At 40.9% G+C, this 18,251-nt stretch overlaps 2 protein-coding genes across 3 annotated transcripts in view; both read left to right on the plus strand.

The window, feature by feature from the left end:
* rapgef3 (Rap guanine nucleotide exchange factor 3) overlaps window positions 1–12,668 on the plus strand; it is an 89,099-nt gene extending 76,431 nt beyond the window's left edge. Inside the window, exons 23-29 of one of the 2 annotated variants that reach the window (XM_008116428.3) lie at window positions 1,535–1,625; window positions 3,570–3,620; window positions 4,348–4,435; window positions 7,389–7,453; window positions 8,155–8,209; window positions 8,888–8,959; window positions 11,271–12,668. In XM_008116428.3, coding sequence (XP_008114635.2) covers window positions 1,535–1,625; window positions 3,570–3,620; window positions 4,348–4,435; window positions 7,389–7,453; window positions 8,155–8,209; window positions 8,888–8,959; window positions 11,271–11,389 — 541 coding nt within the window. In that variant the 3' untranslated portion in view covers window positions 11,390–12,668. The remainder of the gene's footprint in view (window positions 1–1,534; window positions 1,626–3,569; window positions 3,621–4,347; window positions 4,436–7,388; window positions 7,454–8,154; window positions 8,210–8,887; window positions 8,960–11,270) is intronic. The other variant, XM_008116430.3, reaches the window with a different exon arrangement.
* A 2,840-nt stretch (window positions 12,669–15,508) lies between these two features.
* Window positions 15,509–18,251, plus strand: part of trim58 (tripartite motif containing 58) — a 32,915-nt gene continuing 30,172 nt past the window's right edge. Inside the window, exon 1 of the mRNA XM_003224490.4 lies at window positions 15,509–17,992. Within this exon, the coding sequence (XP_003224538.2) occupies window positions 17,549–17,992 (444 nt within the window). The 5' untranslated portion in view covers window positions 15,509–17,548. The remainder of the gene's footprint in view (window positions 17,993–18,251) is intronic.

Raw genomic sequence — 18,251 nt, forward strand, 5'->3', positions numbered from 1 at the left:
GAGTTAGCATGATCTATGGTCTATGATCAAGAAAACTACCTCTTCTATAAATATCATCAGTAGACAATGATCTAGATAATCATCATTATATAGCTTCACCATTATCACCACCATTCCGATGTTCGCCTCCTTCCCTTTTTCTTCATCCTAGAATCATAGAGTTGGAAAAGACCACAAGGTTCACACAGTCCCATCCCCTGCAGTTCAGGAATACACAATCAAAGCACCCACCCTCTGCTTAAAAACCTGCAAAGAAGGAGATTCTACCATGCCTTCAGGCAGCATATTCCATTGCCAAACAGTTTTTACCATCAGGAGGTTCTTCCTAATGTTTAGGTGGAAGCAACTCCAGAAGCAACTCCAGTTGCTCCTGACACGAAAAAAGAAAAAGGTGGAAGTGTTTTCCTGTGATTTAAATCCATTACTCCATATCCTAGTCTCCAGAGCAGTGGAAAACAAGCTTACTCCCTCAATACAACATCATTTCAAATATTTAAACATGGCTATCGTGTCCCCTCTCAACCTTTTTTTTCTCCAAGTTAAACATATCCAGCTCCTTCAGCTGTTCCTCATTAAGCCCCTGTTGGCATAGTGGGTTAGAGCCTTGTGACTTGAAGGTTGGGTTGCTGACATGAAGGCTACCAGGTTCGAATTCAACCCGGGGAGAGCGCAGATGAGCTCCCTCTATCTGCTCCAGCTCCAAGCGGGGACATGAGAGAAACCTCCCACAAGGACAGTAAAAACATGAAAATATCCAGGCATCCCCTGGGCAACGTCCTTGCGGTCGGCCAATTCTCTCACACCAGAAATGACTTGCAGTTTCTCAAGTCACTCCTGACACACAAAAAAAGCCATTCCTCATAGGGCTTGGCTTCCAAACCTTTCATTTTTTTGGTCACCCATCTTTGGACACATTCTAGTTTATTAATATCCTTCTTGAACTGTGGTGCCCAAACCTGGACAGAGTATGCCAAGTGAGCTCTGTTCAAAGCAGAATAGAATAGGGCTAAGACTTCCCTCCATCTTGACACTATACTCCTTTTAATGCAGCCTAGAATCACAATGGCTTTTCAGCTGCCACATCACAGTTGACTCATGTTCAGCTTGTGATGGTGGTCTCCCCCTCCCACTACAATCCCAGTATCCACAGGGGATACATTCCCAGACATTGTGTGGACATGCAACACTGTGTGTAGTAACAAAGCCTAAGAACACCACAGAGTCATGCTGGAGGATCTAGGCAATGCCTAAAGAGAGGACATACTTTGTCAGATTTCCTCAAAACTGGGAGTCATTGTAGGTTACAAATTAAAATAATTACAATATAGGTAAAAGCATTAAAAGGGTCAATATTAAAATACAATGATTAATAATCTATTTAGGAGAGATCATGCCATTGGCAGCTACTGGAGCATCGCTTGACCTGGCCTTTATGTTGGGAACATCTCAATTCAGATTCAACCTTGCGGCTGACTGACTTCTTGATTTGGCTTGACTGTCTTTTGTTTTGTTTTGTTTTTTTCTCTTCCTTCAGCCTAAAGGACCAAAAGAACCTGAACACTTTCTTTGCAGTGATGTTTGGACTGAGCCATTCAGCTGTAAGCCGTCTTTCAAAGACATGGGAGGTATGTGTTGACTGTTGAGAGGGAAAAGAAACTAATTAGACCAGCAATCCTTGCTGCCAGTGCGGCTGCCTTTCCAATGAGACAAATTATGGGAAATGATCAACTGAATCTTACAACCTGTAGTCCAGATTTTGTCCTTTTGGGGAGGTGGGATACTGCTGAACCATAGGAGAGGTTGCAAACTAAGTAAATATGTAAGGGAAGAAGCTGTACCTTATATCTGGTCCAACTATAATTCTAGGATTGGATTCACAGGTATGAAGGAAGGATGAAAAGAGACCAGAGGGCGTTCTAATACATGTAGAGGGTTTCGTATGATTAATAGGTCTGGTTCTTCCTTTAAGTAGAGTTGGCGGGAGGAGGGGTTTACTGGTTTGGGTTGCAGATACTAAGGTAAAGCATTGGCAGTCTTTCAGCCATTTCTCCTGAGACCTGTACTTATAACCCCTTCTTAGAAGATTTTGTATGTCTTAGAGGCTGTCTTCTTCTATACCCCAGTAACCAAAATGTCCCAGGCTATCCCTGATGACTGAATGGAAAGGTTAGGTTAACAAAGCAAGAAGGAATCTGAACTAGACCTGGAGACATCAATGAGATGATCATTTTCGTAATCCTCTGTCATGTGGGCAAGATATTTTTGGAAGTGAGAGGTTGTGACCTTCCACAATTAGGCTGATGTGCGTGCTTACAATTTGGGAAGAGGATGCCAAAAATAGAGTGCTATCACTTTTAGCAACTTCAAGCCCTCTTTTTATGATTCATACATTTTTGATGCAGTGATCCAACCCAAAGTGACATCAGAATGTTATGAACTAGTCACATATTTTAACTTGCCATCAATCTGTGTCTCACCACATCCTGGAAGATGTCTCCTTAGAGTTCAAGAGTGAGAGCCCACACTTGGAGGATATGTTGAAACAAGTGGATGAGTCAAGTGATCGCTGGCTGATGTAAACCAAGCTCTGTTTGGTTCTTAAAAGGTTGTGGCATCTGGGCTTCAGGAAGTAAGCTGACTTGAATCTAGGGACTTTTTTTCTTGTTAGCCTTGATCATTCAAAGTTTCACTCTCAGTCTTTATTGCAGTCATTGATCAGGATGGTAATCATTAAGTATGTTGATCCCTACTAGAAGCAACTCCATTTGGTCAGTTGGACTTGCATAAGTATTCTTTTCATAGGTCCACAAGTACTATAATTTGGACTCTCTACTGGTTCATTAGTTTTAACAGAACAAATGATGAGTCCAGACAATAGTGTGTTATTCTAATTACAGTAGAGTCTCACTAATCCAAGCCTTGCTTATCCAAGCCTCTGGATAATCCAAGCCATTTTTGTAGTCAATGTTTTCAATATATCGTGATATTTTGGTGCTAAATACAGTAATTACATCATAACATTACTGTGTATTGAACTACCTTTTCTGTCCAATTTGTTTTATAACAGGATGTTTTGGTGCTTAATTTGTAAAATCATAACCTAATTTGATGTTTAATAGGCTTTTCCTTAATCCCTCCTTATTATCCAAGTTATTCGCTTATCCAAGCTTCTGCTGGCCCATTTAGCTTGGATAAGTGAGACTCTACTGCACTATGTTTTTACTTCGGTGGGTGATTCAAATATAAGAAGGGGTTTTTCATGAGATACTGGTATGTTTGAGATACTGCAAGAAAACCTGAACATGTCTACCTTTGGATTTGATGTCTCAAAGTTCTTTCATACATGCAAAGCACCATTTGATCATCAAACAATAGAATCCTAGAGTCGGAAGAGACCTCACAGGCCATCCAGTCAAACCCCCTGCCAAGAAGCAGGAAATATACTGCACATGTATGAGCCTATTTTGACTTTCTTAATTTGTCAGTCATTTCTAAACAAGTCTTTTCCTTCCTCCCTCCCTCCCTCCCTCCTTTCCTTCCTTCCTTCCTTCCTTCCTTTCATGTCCCAGAAGCTTCCACATAAAACGCGAAAGCTGTTCAACACCATGGAACGAATGCTGGTGAGTGTGGGATGTAATAAGCTCTTGAGGACCTTTCTTTACTGTGTTGGTGGTTGGTGGCTTCCACATCAGTGGTTTGGGACATCCTCTCCAGATTTTATTCCAGATTTTTTAAACATCTATGTGATGTTTTCAATGTTATCAGAAAATAGGTTCAGCACCTTGGATAGCTCTTTTAAAGATGCTTTTACAATCATAATGAAGAATAAGGCCCATCCCTATGTCCTTGCATAGGGTCACTTCTCTTAACCATTTTGATAGGAAGAAAGATGTAAATGAAGCTATTTGGAATAAAATTTTGGATTTTTGTGCTGTTGATATGCCCTATTGTCATTTTGTTTTGGCTTTTAGTCCTAATGATTTTAAGTGTATCAAATTAACCCTGGCTTTCCTTTCAAACAGCAGCTGTGGTATTAAACTCATTTGTTGACTGTATCACTTGCAGGCTGAAAATTAGGATTCACACAGGGAAAATCTCCAAGGCTAACTGTCTAGGGAAAGAATTCTAGGTTTTCTTTTTCATGTTATCATATGTATATTGTTTTTTGGGGTGTGGGAATGTTATATCATGTTTTCCTTCACCTGCCAACTGAATTGGTACAGTCAGGACTATGCTTTACCATTTTATCTCAAACATCACTGAAGAATAGTCTGAGCAAACAAAGTTTCATAAGCCTAATGTGCACTAAGCAGGCATGTCCCGTCATCATATTTTCTTTTTCTCTAGGATCCTTCTTGGAATCACCGAATCTATAGACTGGCCATGGCCAAACTGACTCCACCCATGATCCCTTTTATGCCCCTCCTTCTTAAAGGTACAGTCTCAAGGCATTTAAATAAATGACAGAAGTTAGGCCTAGGTTTATATGCATACGTTTATTTAACTGTTGCACATTGCCTGGGTTCTATGAATTAGTCTCCAGTGTTAATATTGTATGTTTTATGTTGATTTTAACGATTGTTTTCATTGTAATTGATGTTTTTATTGGATAACTGTTTTATTGCTGTGTTTTGATATTTGATTGTTTTATCGGGCAAGGCCCCATGTAAGCCGCCCCGAGTCCCTTCGGGGAGATGGGGCGGGGTATAAAAATAAAGTTATATTATTATTATTATTATTATTATTATTATTATTATTATTAACTGAAATGTTAGTGCTCTAAGTTCAGAAACATTACTTATAAAAGTCAAAGTATGCATGAATGCATGCATGTATGTTTGTGTGTTGATTGGTCTGTACCACAGAGACTTCTATGTGGTTTAATTGATTTGGATCAGATGTAGCACATTGACCTTTCATTATCCAATATAAAAAATTGAGGACATTGAATCACCACCCCCTTTTCAGGCCTAGAACACCTGGGGGGGGGGGGAAGAAGTAGATTACCTTTGGCTAGTTGACATGGACCACTTTCATGTTTTCGGGAAACAAAGTGGGTGAAGTAAATTGTCTGTTCCTAAGTGACATGTTCCTAAGTCCAGCTTCTGCCAACCTAGTAGTTCGAAAACATGTAAATGTGAGTAGATCAATAGATACCGCTCCAGCGGGAAGGTAATGGTGTTCCTTGCAGCCATGCCAGCCACTAGACCTTGGAGGTGTCTACAGACAACACAGGCTCTTTGGCTTAGAAATGGAGATGAGCACCAACCCCCAGAGTTGGACATGACTAGATTTAACATCAGGGGAAAACCTTTACCTTTACCTTAAGTGACATGTGTATGAGGGGAAGGGAAGAGGGAGAAAAGGAGGGAGGGAGGAGAAAAAGAAGGAATAGAAAGGAAGGGAAAAGATATTTATTTACAGTACTTTTTACCCCGCCTTTCTCAACCCCGGAGGGGACTCAAGCGGCTTCACAACATGGCAATAATTCAATGTCTTTAAAACAGAGTACAAAAAACCTACCATTTAAATAAAATAAAATATTAAAGTACAATTTAAAACAGTTAAAACATTTAACTCCGAACCACAGAGTAAATCACGTATGAGAGGAGTTAAGGAAAGGGAAAAGAAAGGATGGGAGAAGGAAGAGAAAGAGGGGAAGTAAGAAAAAGGAGAGAAGGAAGAAAGGAAAGGAAAGGAGAAAGTGTATGAGAGAAAGCAAGGGAAGAAGGAAACAAAGAAAGAAAAGAGGGAAGGAGAATGTGTATGAGGAAAATGGAGGAAAGAAAGAGCCACAAAGAGAGCCTTCCCAAAGAGAGTTCCATTGAGAGATTGTGAGGTAGGTCTTCTCAGAGCTGGAGAAGGGAGAAAGCGGGTGACAGCAGTTCCTCCGACACCTGGCAATGCCAGGTATATATACTAGTAATTTCAAATAACTGAGCCAAAGCCAAGGGTTCTCAAATGTGATTGCGCATACACTTTAAGAATTGAAATGTTTCACACCTATCCCAATGACTAAAAAGTACATGACTTCATTATGACCACAAAAAGACTTTAGAGGACAGGGGACTTTAGGGAGATCATTAGGAAATGCCTGACCAAGAGCGCACGACTACCTTGCCAAAAAGCTATAAGGTTTAAAACATGTTTCAAACTCTGGCCAAATGATGCATTCACAAAAGAGGCAGAGCCCAACCACAGAGATCCTATAATAATAAATAAAACTTTTATTTATATCCCGCCACTATCTCCCCGAAGGGACTCCGTGCAGCTTACAAGGCACTCTAGGTGCACATATAACACACAACAGGTAAAAAGGTGTAAGTATAAAACAAGTCACGTAAAACTATAACAGCAATCCTTGTCAACACATATAGGTTAAAATCCAAATAATACAATTTTAAAATAACAGTGGTTAAATTAACAGTCATCAGGGTTGTTGTATGTTTTCCGGGCTGTATGGCCATGTTCCAGAAGTATTCTCTCCTGATGTTTCACCCACATCTATGGCAGGCATCCTCAGAGGTTGTGAGGTATGGAGAAACTAAGCAAGAAAGGTTTATATATATCTGTGGAAAGTCCAGGGTGATAGAAGAACTCTTGTCAGTTGGAGGCCAGTGTGAATGTTGTAGTTAATCACCTAAATTAGCATTGAATAGCTTCATCTCCTGGCTTCTTCCTGCCTGGGGGCATCCTTTGTTCAGAGTCGTTAGCTGCCCCTGGTTGATTCATGTCTGGAACTCCAGTGTTGCTTCTTATTTACTGTTCTGATTTTTAAGTTCATAAAGTGCCAGGTGTCAACTTCACATGGCTGATTAAACCTAGTCAAGGTTAAAAGCCTGTTTGAACATCCATGTTTCAGTTTTGAATGAAAAAATTGAAGGGCGGGACTAATCTAATCTTTTTTGGGAGGGTATTCCAGAGCCGGGGAGCCACCACAGAGAAGGCCCTCTCTCTCGTCCCCACCAACCGCACTTGAAATGGTGGTGGGACAGAGAGAAGCGCCTCCCCTGTCAATCTCAGAGCCCACACTTTCACAGAAAGAGACGTCACGAAGATAGGTTGGACCTGAAGTGTATAGGGCTTTATAGGTAATAACCTGAACCTTGAGTTGAGCTCGGAAACTTGTCAGAAGTCAGTGGAGCTGCTTCTGATGTTGCTAGAAGGTGGCAGCAAATTTGTGGAAAAGAAAGCTAATTTGCTTCCTTTTGGCCTAATATTGGAGGCTCTACCTTCACTAATATTTAAGAAAAAAATTAACCATGTAGTGGCTTTTGCACATGGAACAGGAGGAGGTGCCATCTTTCAGTTTGCCATAATATGTAAAATATTATAGTATTATTGGTTTTCTGCACTGTGTAAAGAATTGACTCACCTTGACTTTGCAGACATGACCTTCATTCATGAGGGCAATCGAACATCAGTGGAAAACCTTGTCAACTTTGAGAAACTGGTGAGTGGCAAAGAAGGCATAGCAGGAGAGGTAGAGGCAACTCTGCCATAAGAAAGAATAAGAGGCAGCATAGAAAATAGACTGCTTTCTGTGTTCAAAAAAGAGTACTCTTGGCTCTTTATCCATGAACTCTGCATCCACTCATTCCACCACAACTTGAACATATTCCCCTCTCAAATTCTAGAAAGCACACCTTGATTTTGCTATATATTAAATATAATTTTACTACACTATTGTACACAATGGGATCTGTGTATCCATAGATTTAGGTATCCATGAGGGTATTAAAACCATACTCCATCTCATACCATTGACCCACTGCAGAGATTTTAAAAATATCTGCACATTTAATCAAGTTCTACAAGGGTTTTATTTGTTTTGGTTGTTTGCATTTAGGGAACTTTTTTGGGCAAAATACTTGCACAAATATCTACATTCTTTTTGTTCATAAAACAGCGTTTGCACAAAATATACTATATAGTATACAAACGCAAAAAGGTACATAAGCCCCACATCCCACCCCCCAAAAGTCTCAATAGGCCAAAAAAAACCATCACCAAAAATGCACTGATGATTTTATCCAATTGGGAGAAAAATTTTGAAATCAGTCATGATCATCTGCATGAGCAATGTATACAAACATATACATCCCTCCAATGGAAAGAGCAAATCTAATAGCAACTCATGTCTATTTCATACAGCATATGATGGCCAAGGCTGTTCATCTGGTACATCACTGTCGGAGTCTCCCCAACCGTGAGTGTAAAAAAATTGGGAATCTGTGCTGTGGGAGTGATGGTAAATTGGAGCTATAGCTATGTGCAGCAGTCCAGCTTAATGACTGCGGCAAGATACTTGGTTCTTGTTATGTACTGTCAAGTCATGTCTGAATTATGTCAACCCTGTGTTGACACTATCGTAGCATTTCCTTGGCAAGATTTGTTCAGAGAAGGTTTGCCTTTCCCTTCCTTTGAGGCTGAGAGGGTGTGATTTACTCAAGGTCTCCCAGTGAGTTGAATGCTAGTCTTCAAAGCTGTAGTCTAGCATTCAAACCACTATGCCCCAATGACTCTTGACACAAGGCACCCAAACAGAAATTCATAGGCAAGCAGAATCTCCTGGAACAATCCATTATGCATACCGCTTTGAAATTCATTTGGATCTGAAAATGTCTATTCCTAAGTTATCCCTACGGTAACCAACCATACCCAAAGCAGTTTGCTGACAATTTAAATTTTTCAAGAATTGTTATATCATAGCAATACACCTGGATGTAGGCAGGCAGATCACAGTAAAAGGCATGTGAAGAGCCCAGGAACAGAAATCAGAAAGGCAATGAAAAAATTGTTCCTTTAGTGGGAAAAAAGCAGAAATCTGGCAATTAAAAAGTGCATGACTTTGTCTTCTACCTTCCTTCTTCTCTTCCACTTTCAGTTCCATTGTCTCCCTTGCGGAGTCGTCCTCAACACCTCCTGGAAGAAGCTCGGGCCATGCGCGCCTCCACCTGTAAGCATATGAAGCAGGGCGGGTATATAATAAATGTGTTACTCATACACTACACCTGTTCCCTGGAGTTGCCCTGCTTTTTTCCCGCTCTCTCCCTATGGAGATGCTGCATGACCTTATTATACAAACACTGCATTCCAGGGTCTTCTTGTGGTCCAGATATTTGTGAGTTGTTTGGGAAGGGATTGTTTGCTTGCTTTGGAATACATGTGCAGTAGACCACAAGGTCTGCATGCAAAACCATCTTAGTCCCCTTCCACACAGCTGAATAAAACCCCACCTTTTCTGCTTTGAACTGGAATATATGGCAGTGTGGACTCAGATAACCCAGTTCAAAGCAGATCTTGTGGGATTTTATGCCTTGATATTCTTGGTTATATGGCTGTGTGGAAGGGCCCTTAGTTTCAGTTCCTGATATCTCTAGGTAGAACTCAAGAAAGATCCCTACCTAAAACCCTGGACAGATTTTATTAGGTAACACATATCCTTCAACATTTCACAGATGAAAACTGGGACATATATGTCCAAGCCACATTGGAGTATATTGGAGTATGGCCAAGCCACATCAGAAGGCGAAAGTTATTCATAAGGACCAGAGCCGGCCCTAGGTATTTTTCAAGTGTAGGCGAACAGAATTTTGGCACCCCCCCCCCCCCAACCAATCACTGAAAAATAAAAGGGTTGGATAAGCCAAAATGTTGGATAATAAGGAGGGATTAAGGAAAAGCCTACTAAACATCAAATTACATTAAGATTCTACAAATTAAGCACCAAAACATGTTTTACAAGAAATCAACAGAAAAGGCAGTCTCAACTGCACCCCCATATGTTTTGCGCCCCAAGCGACTGCTTAATTCGCCTCATTTGTTGGACCGGCTCTGATAAGGACATTAGACAAGTGAGAAGAGGCTGTAGCAGTTTGCTTTTGCCTGAGCATACTGGAAAGGACAAGGTTCTTCTTTCATCTCTCCTCTCTCCAGACTAGGTCAAATATTGCAAACTACTTTTGTAATCTGAACTTGATTTCCAGCAATTGAAGCAAGCCATAGACAAAGGAGAAAGTGGAAGAAAGAGTGACAAACCAGGAGTCTTTAAATAAAATGGACAAACAACTGGGACTAATCCTGCCAATTAGGACAATTGGATAATATGCTAATATGTAGTAATTTACTACATACCAGTGTGCAGCTCGAATTTGATCAGGACTGGGCGACGTGCTGGCAAGAGGTTCTCTGTGGTCCTTGGGACCCCAAAGTGTGGTACCTGACCCCCCCCAAAAGGCCCCATCACTTGCAAGACTGCCATTTTTTTAAAAAGATGGGTCAATTCACCCCTCTCCAATTTGAATGCAAATGTAGCAGTTTGCTTCCACAGCTCTTGGGCCCCCATCCTTTCCTCTTGCCAATGCTGTCTGTAGGCTGTGCCAAAGCAATCAAAATCCTGAGTACTTTTTCCTCCTCAAAATCAAAATTATACAACTTTAAAAAAAACTTTAAAAAGTTCTGAAAATGTATTTACAAGCCACAAAAAAGGTTAGGAAGCTCTATAGACCACCAGTCCCTCCTATATTAGAAATCCTGTTCAGATGCATAAACCTCAGCTTCTGACATTTTCATGGAGATTGATCAAACACTGTCAAATCTCTTATAGGATCTGTTAACTTGGTGGAACTTTCTCAATTTTTGAAGGTCATTTTTATTAGTATGAGGAATGTTTGGCCCTAATATCAAAATTAGATAATCTTTCAATTTTCATGGAATTTGGTTGTTGTATGTTTTCCGGGCTGTATGGCCATGTTCTAGAAGTATTCTAGAATACTTCTAGAATATGGCCATACAGCCCAGAAAACATAAAACAACCCTGTGATCCCGGCCATGAAAGCCTTCGACAACACATTTCATGGAATTTGTTTATTTGTTTGTACAGTAGAGTCTCACTTATCCAACACTCACTTATCTAACGTTCTGGATTATCCAACGCATTTTTGTAGTCAGTGTTTTCAATACATCGTAATATTTTGGTGCTAAATTCGTAAATACAGTAATTACATCATAACATTACTGCGTATTGAACTACTTTTTCTGTCAAATTTGTTGTCTAACATGATGTTTTGGTGCTTAATTTGTAAAATCATAACCTAATTTGATGTTTAATAGGTTTTTCCTTAATACCTCCTTATTATCCAACTTATCCAACATTCACTTATCCAACATTCTGCCGGCCTGTTTATGTTGGATAAGCGAGACTCTACTGTATTTGTTAAATCTACTTGTGAGGTTCTCCTAAATGACACTGTATTATTTCCTTTCAGGCTCAGAGCAGTCCCTCAGCACCCGGAGTCCAGCTGCAACCTGGGTGTACCTCCAGCACTTGAAAGTGAGTGACAACCAGAAGGAACTTCTGCGGCTCTCGCGAGACCTCGAATCCTGATCCAGCCTTTAGGACATGAGATGTATATATGGTCCAGCAAGGACAAGAACTGCTAGGAAGGGCATCTCATCATGAGTTAGCCCTGCCTTTTAAGACAGACAATGGAAAAGCGGGATCCTGAACCCACAGGAACATCCTCACTTCCCTTTGTGGCACCCTTGATTTCCATCCTGGAGCCAGGAGAGTTGGTGCTAACTGGGCTCAGGTCAGAGGAAGGAGGTGCCTGCTGCTACCCACGTTTTTGGAGGCTGAAAAATAGTTTGGACTTAAAAAAAAAAAAAACACTTTTGACTGCCTTATTGCGAAGGGGACAAAGGTTTCTAATCCTAATTTATCAGTGTTCATGAGGAAATGAGTTTTCTAAAAAAGTATATGTCTGGTGGACTGTGAATTTCGGATCAATTTATTCTATTTTGACATATATTAAAGAAATACTTGGGACCGTCATTCAGGTTGAGGTCGGCTAGAAGATACCTCTGTAATTACACCCAGGGTCAACTCAAGGTATTTTGTTGCCTGTGACTAATGCGTGGGGCCCATTTCCATTTACAAAAGTCACTGGACTGGTGTTTGCATCTGAAGCCAGCTATTTTAGGAGAGGAGAGGCAGGCAGGATAAGTTGTGTGGCATACCCTTATACTACACTGTCCTCAAAATCAGGTGAACAACTGAAGATCCAGGAAGAACAGCAAAGCTACCATTGCTCCCCTCTGTACCTGCTACTGGGGTACAGCTGCCTCACTCTGCCTAGTGGCAGGGTTACATCTGAATTCATCTAGTCTTTCATTTCTAAGGACTATTGTATATATTCATGTATACGTCACCTCATGTATAAGGACCAAAATTATGGATTTTGATAAGCCGAGGGTCATTCTGTGGAGAGAAGAAAGAGCCAGCACAGCTTCAAGGAGCTGCCATCACCATTTTGCAACCCGGGTATTCACCACTCAGAGAAGGGGATTTAAAAAAAACAAAACAAAACCAATAGTTAAGGTGCAGTATTAAGCTGTATCAAAAAAAAAAACTGCTCTGAATAGAGTAACTATGTAAAAAAGACAAACAATAAGTTAGCACCACAAATCTAGAGAAAATTCCAGACCAGACTGAAGAATTAATTGCTCAAAAGCCCTCTTCCTGTGTAGATGAATTGATCCATTTTGCATTCTTCCCTATTTTTTTTAAAGATCTCAGGCTAATACTATTCTATATATGATTTTTGTGCATTTGTATAACTTATTCTCAGCAAAAGGAAACCAAATAAAATCTTCAATCACTCCCAGTGAAAGTGAACTTCAATCTTGCCCAGCAATCTGAGTTCTAACACTTGGTCCCCATCTACACTGCCATATAATGCAGTTTGAGAATGCAGATTAACTGTATTGAATATGGCAGTTTAGATTAATATAATCCAGTTCAATGGAGTTTAATCTGCATTATATGAGTCTACACTAACCATTATAATGTACTGTCATTCAAACTGCAATAAATGGCAGTGTAGATGGGGCCTTGGACCCACCAGAGGAAGAGAGCTTCTGGTTTTGATTTGGTTGACTAACTACCTCACTGGAATCACTTCACCTAACCACAGCCCAATCCACTTTGTTCCTTTTCTTTCCTTCTGTTCTTGGCATGAAAGTGGTGGGTTATGTAGTTCAAACCCCAACTTTTGGGCAACTTTTTAGTCCAAAGTTGGATAATGAAGGGTCTGTGTGCCAAGTTGGTCCAGATCTATCAAGCTGTATCTTTGTAGTAACCAACAAACATACATGCACATTTTGACTTTTGTATATGTAGAGATGGAGCTCATACTGGCCCGGGAACAGCATGTGGAGGCAGATCTATTATCAGTTAAGTCTTTGCCCAAAACAGAAAGCTGTACAGTCTGAATATGAGGAAAAGAGACTGTCATAATTTCACTGTCCTGGTTTAGACCACTGGCAAAGTTTGGAATTACAGCTTTGGTTTTTCATTTACAAGAATGAGGAACCAAATTGAATGGTCCACCTAGATGTGGATATAATAACTGATCTCAGTTTGCTTGTGAAAATTTCCTGTAAACATCAGCCCTGGGGAATCTCTTAAACAGTGACATCAAATAAGCCACCATATAATTTTTTTCCTCTTCAGCATCATAAGAGCTGTTCAGAAGTTGAAAGATCATGAGGAACAAAACAGACCACATAAACTGCTTGAATGCAGATGGTAGGTGCCTGGTTGTACAGTCAATCAAACATGGAAAATAACATTCAACCATGCCCACCGAGTAATTGTTTAGCAAAAAAGGCACGTTCAATTGTCTGCCTACTGTATCATCAGGTACATCATGTGAAATAAATATTCATAAAGAGATCTAAAGGATATTAATATCAGTCCTAAGACCCATGCACGCTACAGAAATAAAATAATATTATTCCACTTTAGCTGCCATGGTTTCAATTATGAATTCATAGGATGTTTTGTTTAAGAAGGGACATTTAGAGCCCCTGTAGAGCTCCTCTGGTGCCTATGACAAAAATACAGACTGCATGATTATGTAGGATGGAACTGAAGTGGAATAATAGTATTAGAAGTGTGTGGTGTGAGTGGACTTCCATTTGTGATTGCATAGCAGTCCTTTATTGTATTTGTTTTGTCCTCCCATCCGTCGAGCACAAAGCAATCTGCTCCGGTGGGTCTCTAGCTAGCAGCCACTCAAACACAAACTCCAGACAACCCAGACATAGCTCTAATCTAGTACATTTTGAGATGGAAGGGGAGGAGGAAACTGACAGCCACAACTGACTACAGACAGGTGAGTTTCCTGCATCTCAGAAAGGTGACAGCAATGGGACCCTTCCCTTCTCCCACCGGGGAAATAATGACATCTTCAAGATAATCACCTGAAATAGAAGGTTTATATTAATGGTGGCAGAACACGGGGTTCCACCCTTCAATCTTTTAGTTAGGCAAAGAGGTGAGTATCAGACAAAGGTTTCCTTGGCAACAAAAAGAACCAGAAAACCAACAAAAGTACTTGGATGACTCTTCACCCAAACAGCTTGGCTCACTCCACTCAAAAACAGTGAGAGGAATTAGTTGTCATTCTCTCCCTTTTTTTTCAGCACTTCCTCCGGCAGCAGGAAAATATCCTGGCTGATACTGAAAACTAATTAGGGCCAGCATCTGATGTGTACTTGGATGGGAGACAGCCAACAAATACCAGGTGTTGTAGTTTTTATTTCAGAGGGAAGGAAGTAGCAAAACTGAAAATATCTTGCCAGGTACGAAATTCAGTACAGGTTAATATAAGGTAAGTACAATTGACTTCATGGCTCACACTTTTGCGTGTGCACACACAACACAAAAGTAACCTTTGTGTATTTGCAGATTTCTACTTTGCTTGCCTCTGCAGCTGTAAAGAAACAAATGGGTGACTCTTGAAACCTCCAAATTCTCTCTAAATTGGACTTTGCAAAGTTATTTTCTTTGGAATTCAGCTGATCAAAATTAGATGTGTGCTCTAAAATGATCATTTTTTCCAGGTTCTGCTCTGGACACAGTTTTCTCTTTTCTAAGGTCTAGATCAGGGGTCCCCAAACTAAGGCCCGGGGACCGGATGCGGACCATTGAAGCTATTTATCCAGCCTCCATGGCACAAGGGCAGAAGGGGGTTGGGCTAAATGACCCAAGGGGTCTTTTCTTCTCTTACAACCATTATTATTATTATTATTATTATTATTATTATTATTATTATTAATAATATTGAGGCTGGGTGGCCATCTGCCAGGGATGCTTTGGTTGTGGTTTTGGTGCACAGAGGCAGAAGGGGGTTGGACTAAATGGCCCAAGGGGTCTCTTCCAACCCTCTTTATTATTATTATTATTATTATTATTATTATTATTATTATTATTATTAATAATAACATTGAGGCTGGATGGCCATCTGTCAGGGATGCTTTGCTTGTGCTTTTGGTGCACAGAGGCAGAAGGGGGGTTGGACTAAATGGCCCAAGGGGTCTCTTCCAACCCTCTTTATTATTATTATTATTATTATTATTATTATTATTATTATTATTATTATTATTTATTGCTCGGTGGCCAACTATAGTCCGGCCCTCCAATGGTCCGAAGGATCGTGAACTGGCCCTGTTTTAAAAGTTTGGGGACCCCTGGTGTAGATTGATATCAAAGACAGACAGAAGCAGCTGCAACTCCCATTGGACTGCAACTCCCATCAGCTCTGGGCAGCATAGCCAAGGTGAAGGGACCATGGGAGCCGCAGTTCAACTCCCATATACACAAAAATTACAAGAAAATCAACCTGTACACCCCCTTACACATGATTTCCAATCTGTCCTCAATATTTTCCTCTAGTATTCAGCTTCCACTGGGAAACCGAATGAATCATATGAGTTTTATTGTTGTGTGCCTTCAAGTTGTTTCTGACTTACGACAACTTTAAGGCAAAACTGTCACAGGAGTTTCTTGGCAAAATTTGTTCAGAAGGGGTTTTCCTTGCTTTCTTCTGAGGCTGAGAGTGTGTGATTTGTCCAAGATCATTCAGTGGGTTTCTATAGCTGATTTGAACCCTGGTTTCCAGAGTTGTAGTCCAATGCCCAAACTATGGCATCTTGTACATTCATAAAATTGTTTCATAGTAATTTTTGACCAGAAAAAAGCTGCTAAAGTGCCTTAACCTTAATAATTTTTTACAAACAAAAACATTTTCCTTCTTAGTTTTTTTTTAAAAACATTGACCATATTTATTTGAATGTCACAGTTCAGTCCCCTTCTTAGCACTTCAGTTTTATGCAATCTTTTTGGCACCAAACACTTGACAATACGTATTTTAAAAAACAAGATACATTCACTTTTATTATCTGAATATCCCTTGTTTAGAGAAAGACAGAAAAGAAGGCTGTGCTTTATCCTTTTTTGGGGGGAGGGGGAACGGACCTCTAAAGTAGTAAGACATAATTGAGTATGTTTGTCTATTTTCTATCCTCCAACACAGGCACAGGCAAACTTTGACCATCCAGTCACTTTGGTTACCAACTCCCACAATTCCTAGTAGCCTACCGGCTGCATATACATCACAACTTCTGAGGATGCCTGCCATAGATGTGGGCAAAATGTCAGGAGAGTATACTTCTGGAACATGGCCATACAGCCTGGAAAACACACAACAACCCAGCCTACCGGCTGTTAGGAACCATGCCTGCTCCAACATTTCACAGATGAAAATTTATTTATTTACAGTATTTATATTCTGCCCTTCTCACCCCGAAGGGGACTCAGGGCGGATCACATTATATACATATACGGCAAACATTCAATGCCCATATACATAGAACCGAGACAGACACAAACACAGAGGCAATTTAACCTTCTCTTGAGGGGATGTTCGATTCTGGCCACAGGGGGAAGCAGATACTTCATCATCCACTGTGACTTCCTCATTCCACGTCGTAAATTAGTTAAATTTGCCTCCCCACTTTATAAGTGGTACCTTATTTCCTACTTGATAGATGCAACTGTCTTTCAGGTTGCTAGGTCAGCAAAGAGCCGGGGCTATTTTTTATTTTTTAATTGATGGGTGCTCACCCCGCCACGGGCTGGCCTCGAATTCATGACCTCATGGTCAGAGTGATTTATTGCAGCAGGCCACTCACCAGCCTGCGCCACAGCCTGGCGCATGAAAACATGGAATACAAACAACATGAGATTACAGTCAAGACTGCAATAATATTGTGACAGTAGTGTTAACCTGCACCCAACACTCCAAAATGCTTGTAATCAATAACAGTGCAATGTGCCCAGGATCAGATGAAATTCAGTAGAAGGCGTGAATAGCAAAATTTCTTTGCTGTACATTGCAGAAACTTGTTTGCCTTGTTTGCAAGAACCGTCCAAGGTGATGACCTCCTCTCTTGGCAGGCTGCCTGGTTCTTTTTCTCCTCCTTCCAGAGGCTGTTGCCTTTTGTGTTTGTTGTCTGCTAGGGCCAGGAATGGAAACTGCCTGAAACACAGAGACCCACATGGAGGGCTTCCAAGAAGGAAATCATCACTAGCTAGAACTCCCCGCCCTGCAGTAGCCACTCCCTTCATAGTGGAACATACTGTGGAAAGGCAAGTATTTGTCCACCCAGTCAGAAGGACAGAAGAAAGCCTTCCACAGACATGGCGTCTTCCTCCTCGGTGGCTGACTCCATAGAGAGGCTGCAGGATGAGGTGTCATGTTCCATTTGCTTGGAGTACCTCAGGGACCCCGTGACCATTGACTGTGGCCACAACTTCTGCACAGTATGTATCACTGACCACTGCAAGAGAGGGGCAGATCCCACAATTGGAGCAGCTCTTTGCCCACAATGCCGGGCCGGATTCTTACTCAACAATTCACGTCCCAACAAGCAACTGGCCAACATTGTGGAAGGCATTGAGCGGCTGGCTCTACGGCCGAGCAAATTGTCTGCAGGCAGCGAGGCTTTGTGTGAGAAGCATGGGAAGAAGCTGCGTCTCTTCTGCCAGGATGATAGTGAACCCATTTGTTTGGTGTGTGACAAATCGCGAGAGCATCGCATGCACACCGTCTTGCCCATTGAGGAAGCTGCCTATGACTACAAGGTGAGGAGGAATCTGGCTATGGGTTTGTAAGCAAAACAAGGTTGAGTCACCATGAACGAAGAGCCATGATTGTTTGTCTGTGTGTCTTTTCTGAATATTATTCATGGATGGACAACTGTGGCTTTCTGGATTTTTTGAGGCCTCCAACTAAAGTAAGGGAAACTTCCTATTTTGACTGCAAATCCCAGAATACATATGACTTTAACTATTACCTATCTTCCAACTGTGTTGATTTACAAAGGACAATCTAAATAAACAT

Source organism: Anolis carolinensis, chromosome 2 (assembly GCF_035594765.1).
Source record: "Anolis carolinensis isolate JA03-04 chromosome 2, rAnoCar3.1.pri, whole genome shotgun sequence".
NCBI lineage: Eukaryota > Metazoa > Chordata > Lepidosauria > Squamata > Dactyloidae > Anolis > Anolis carolinensis.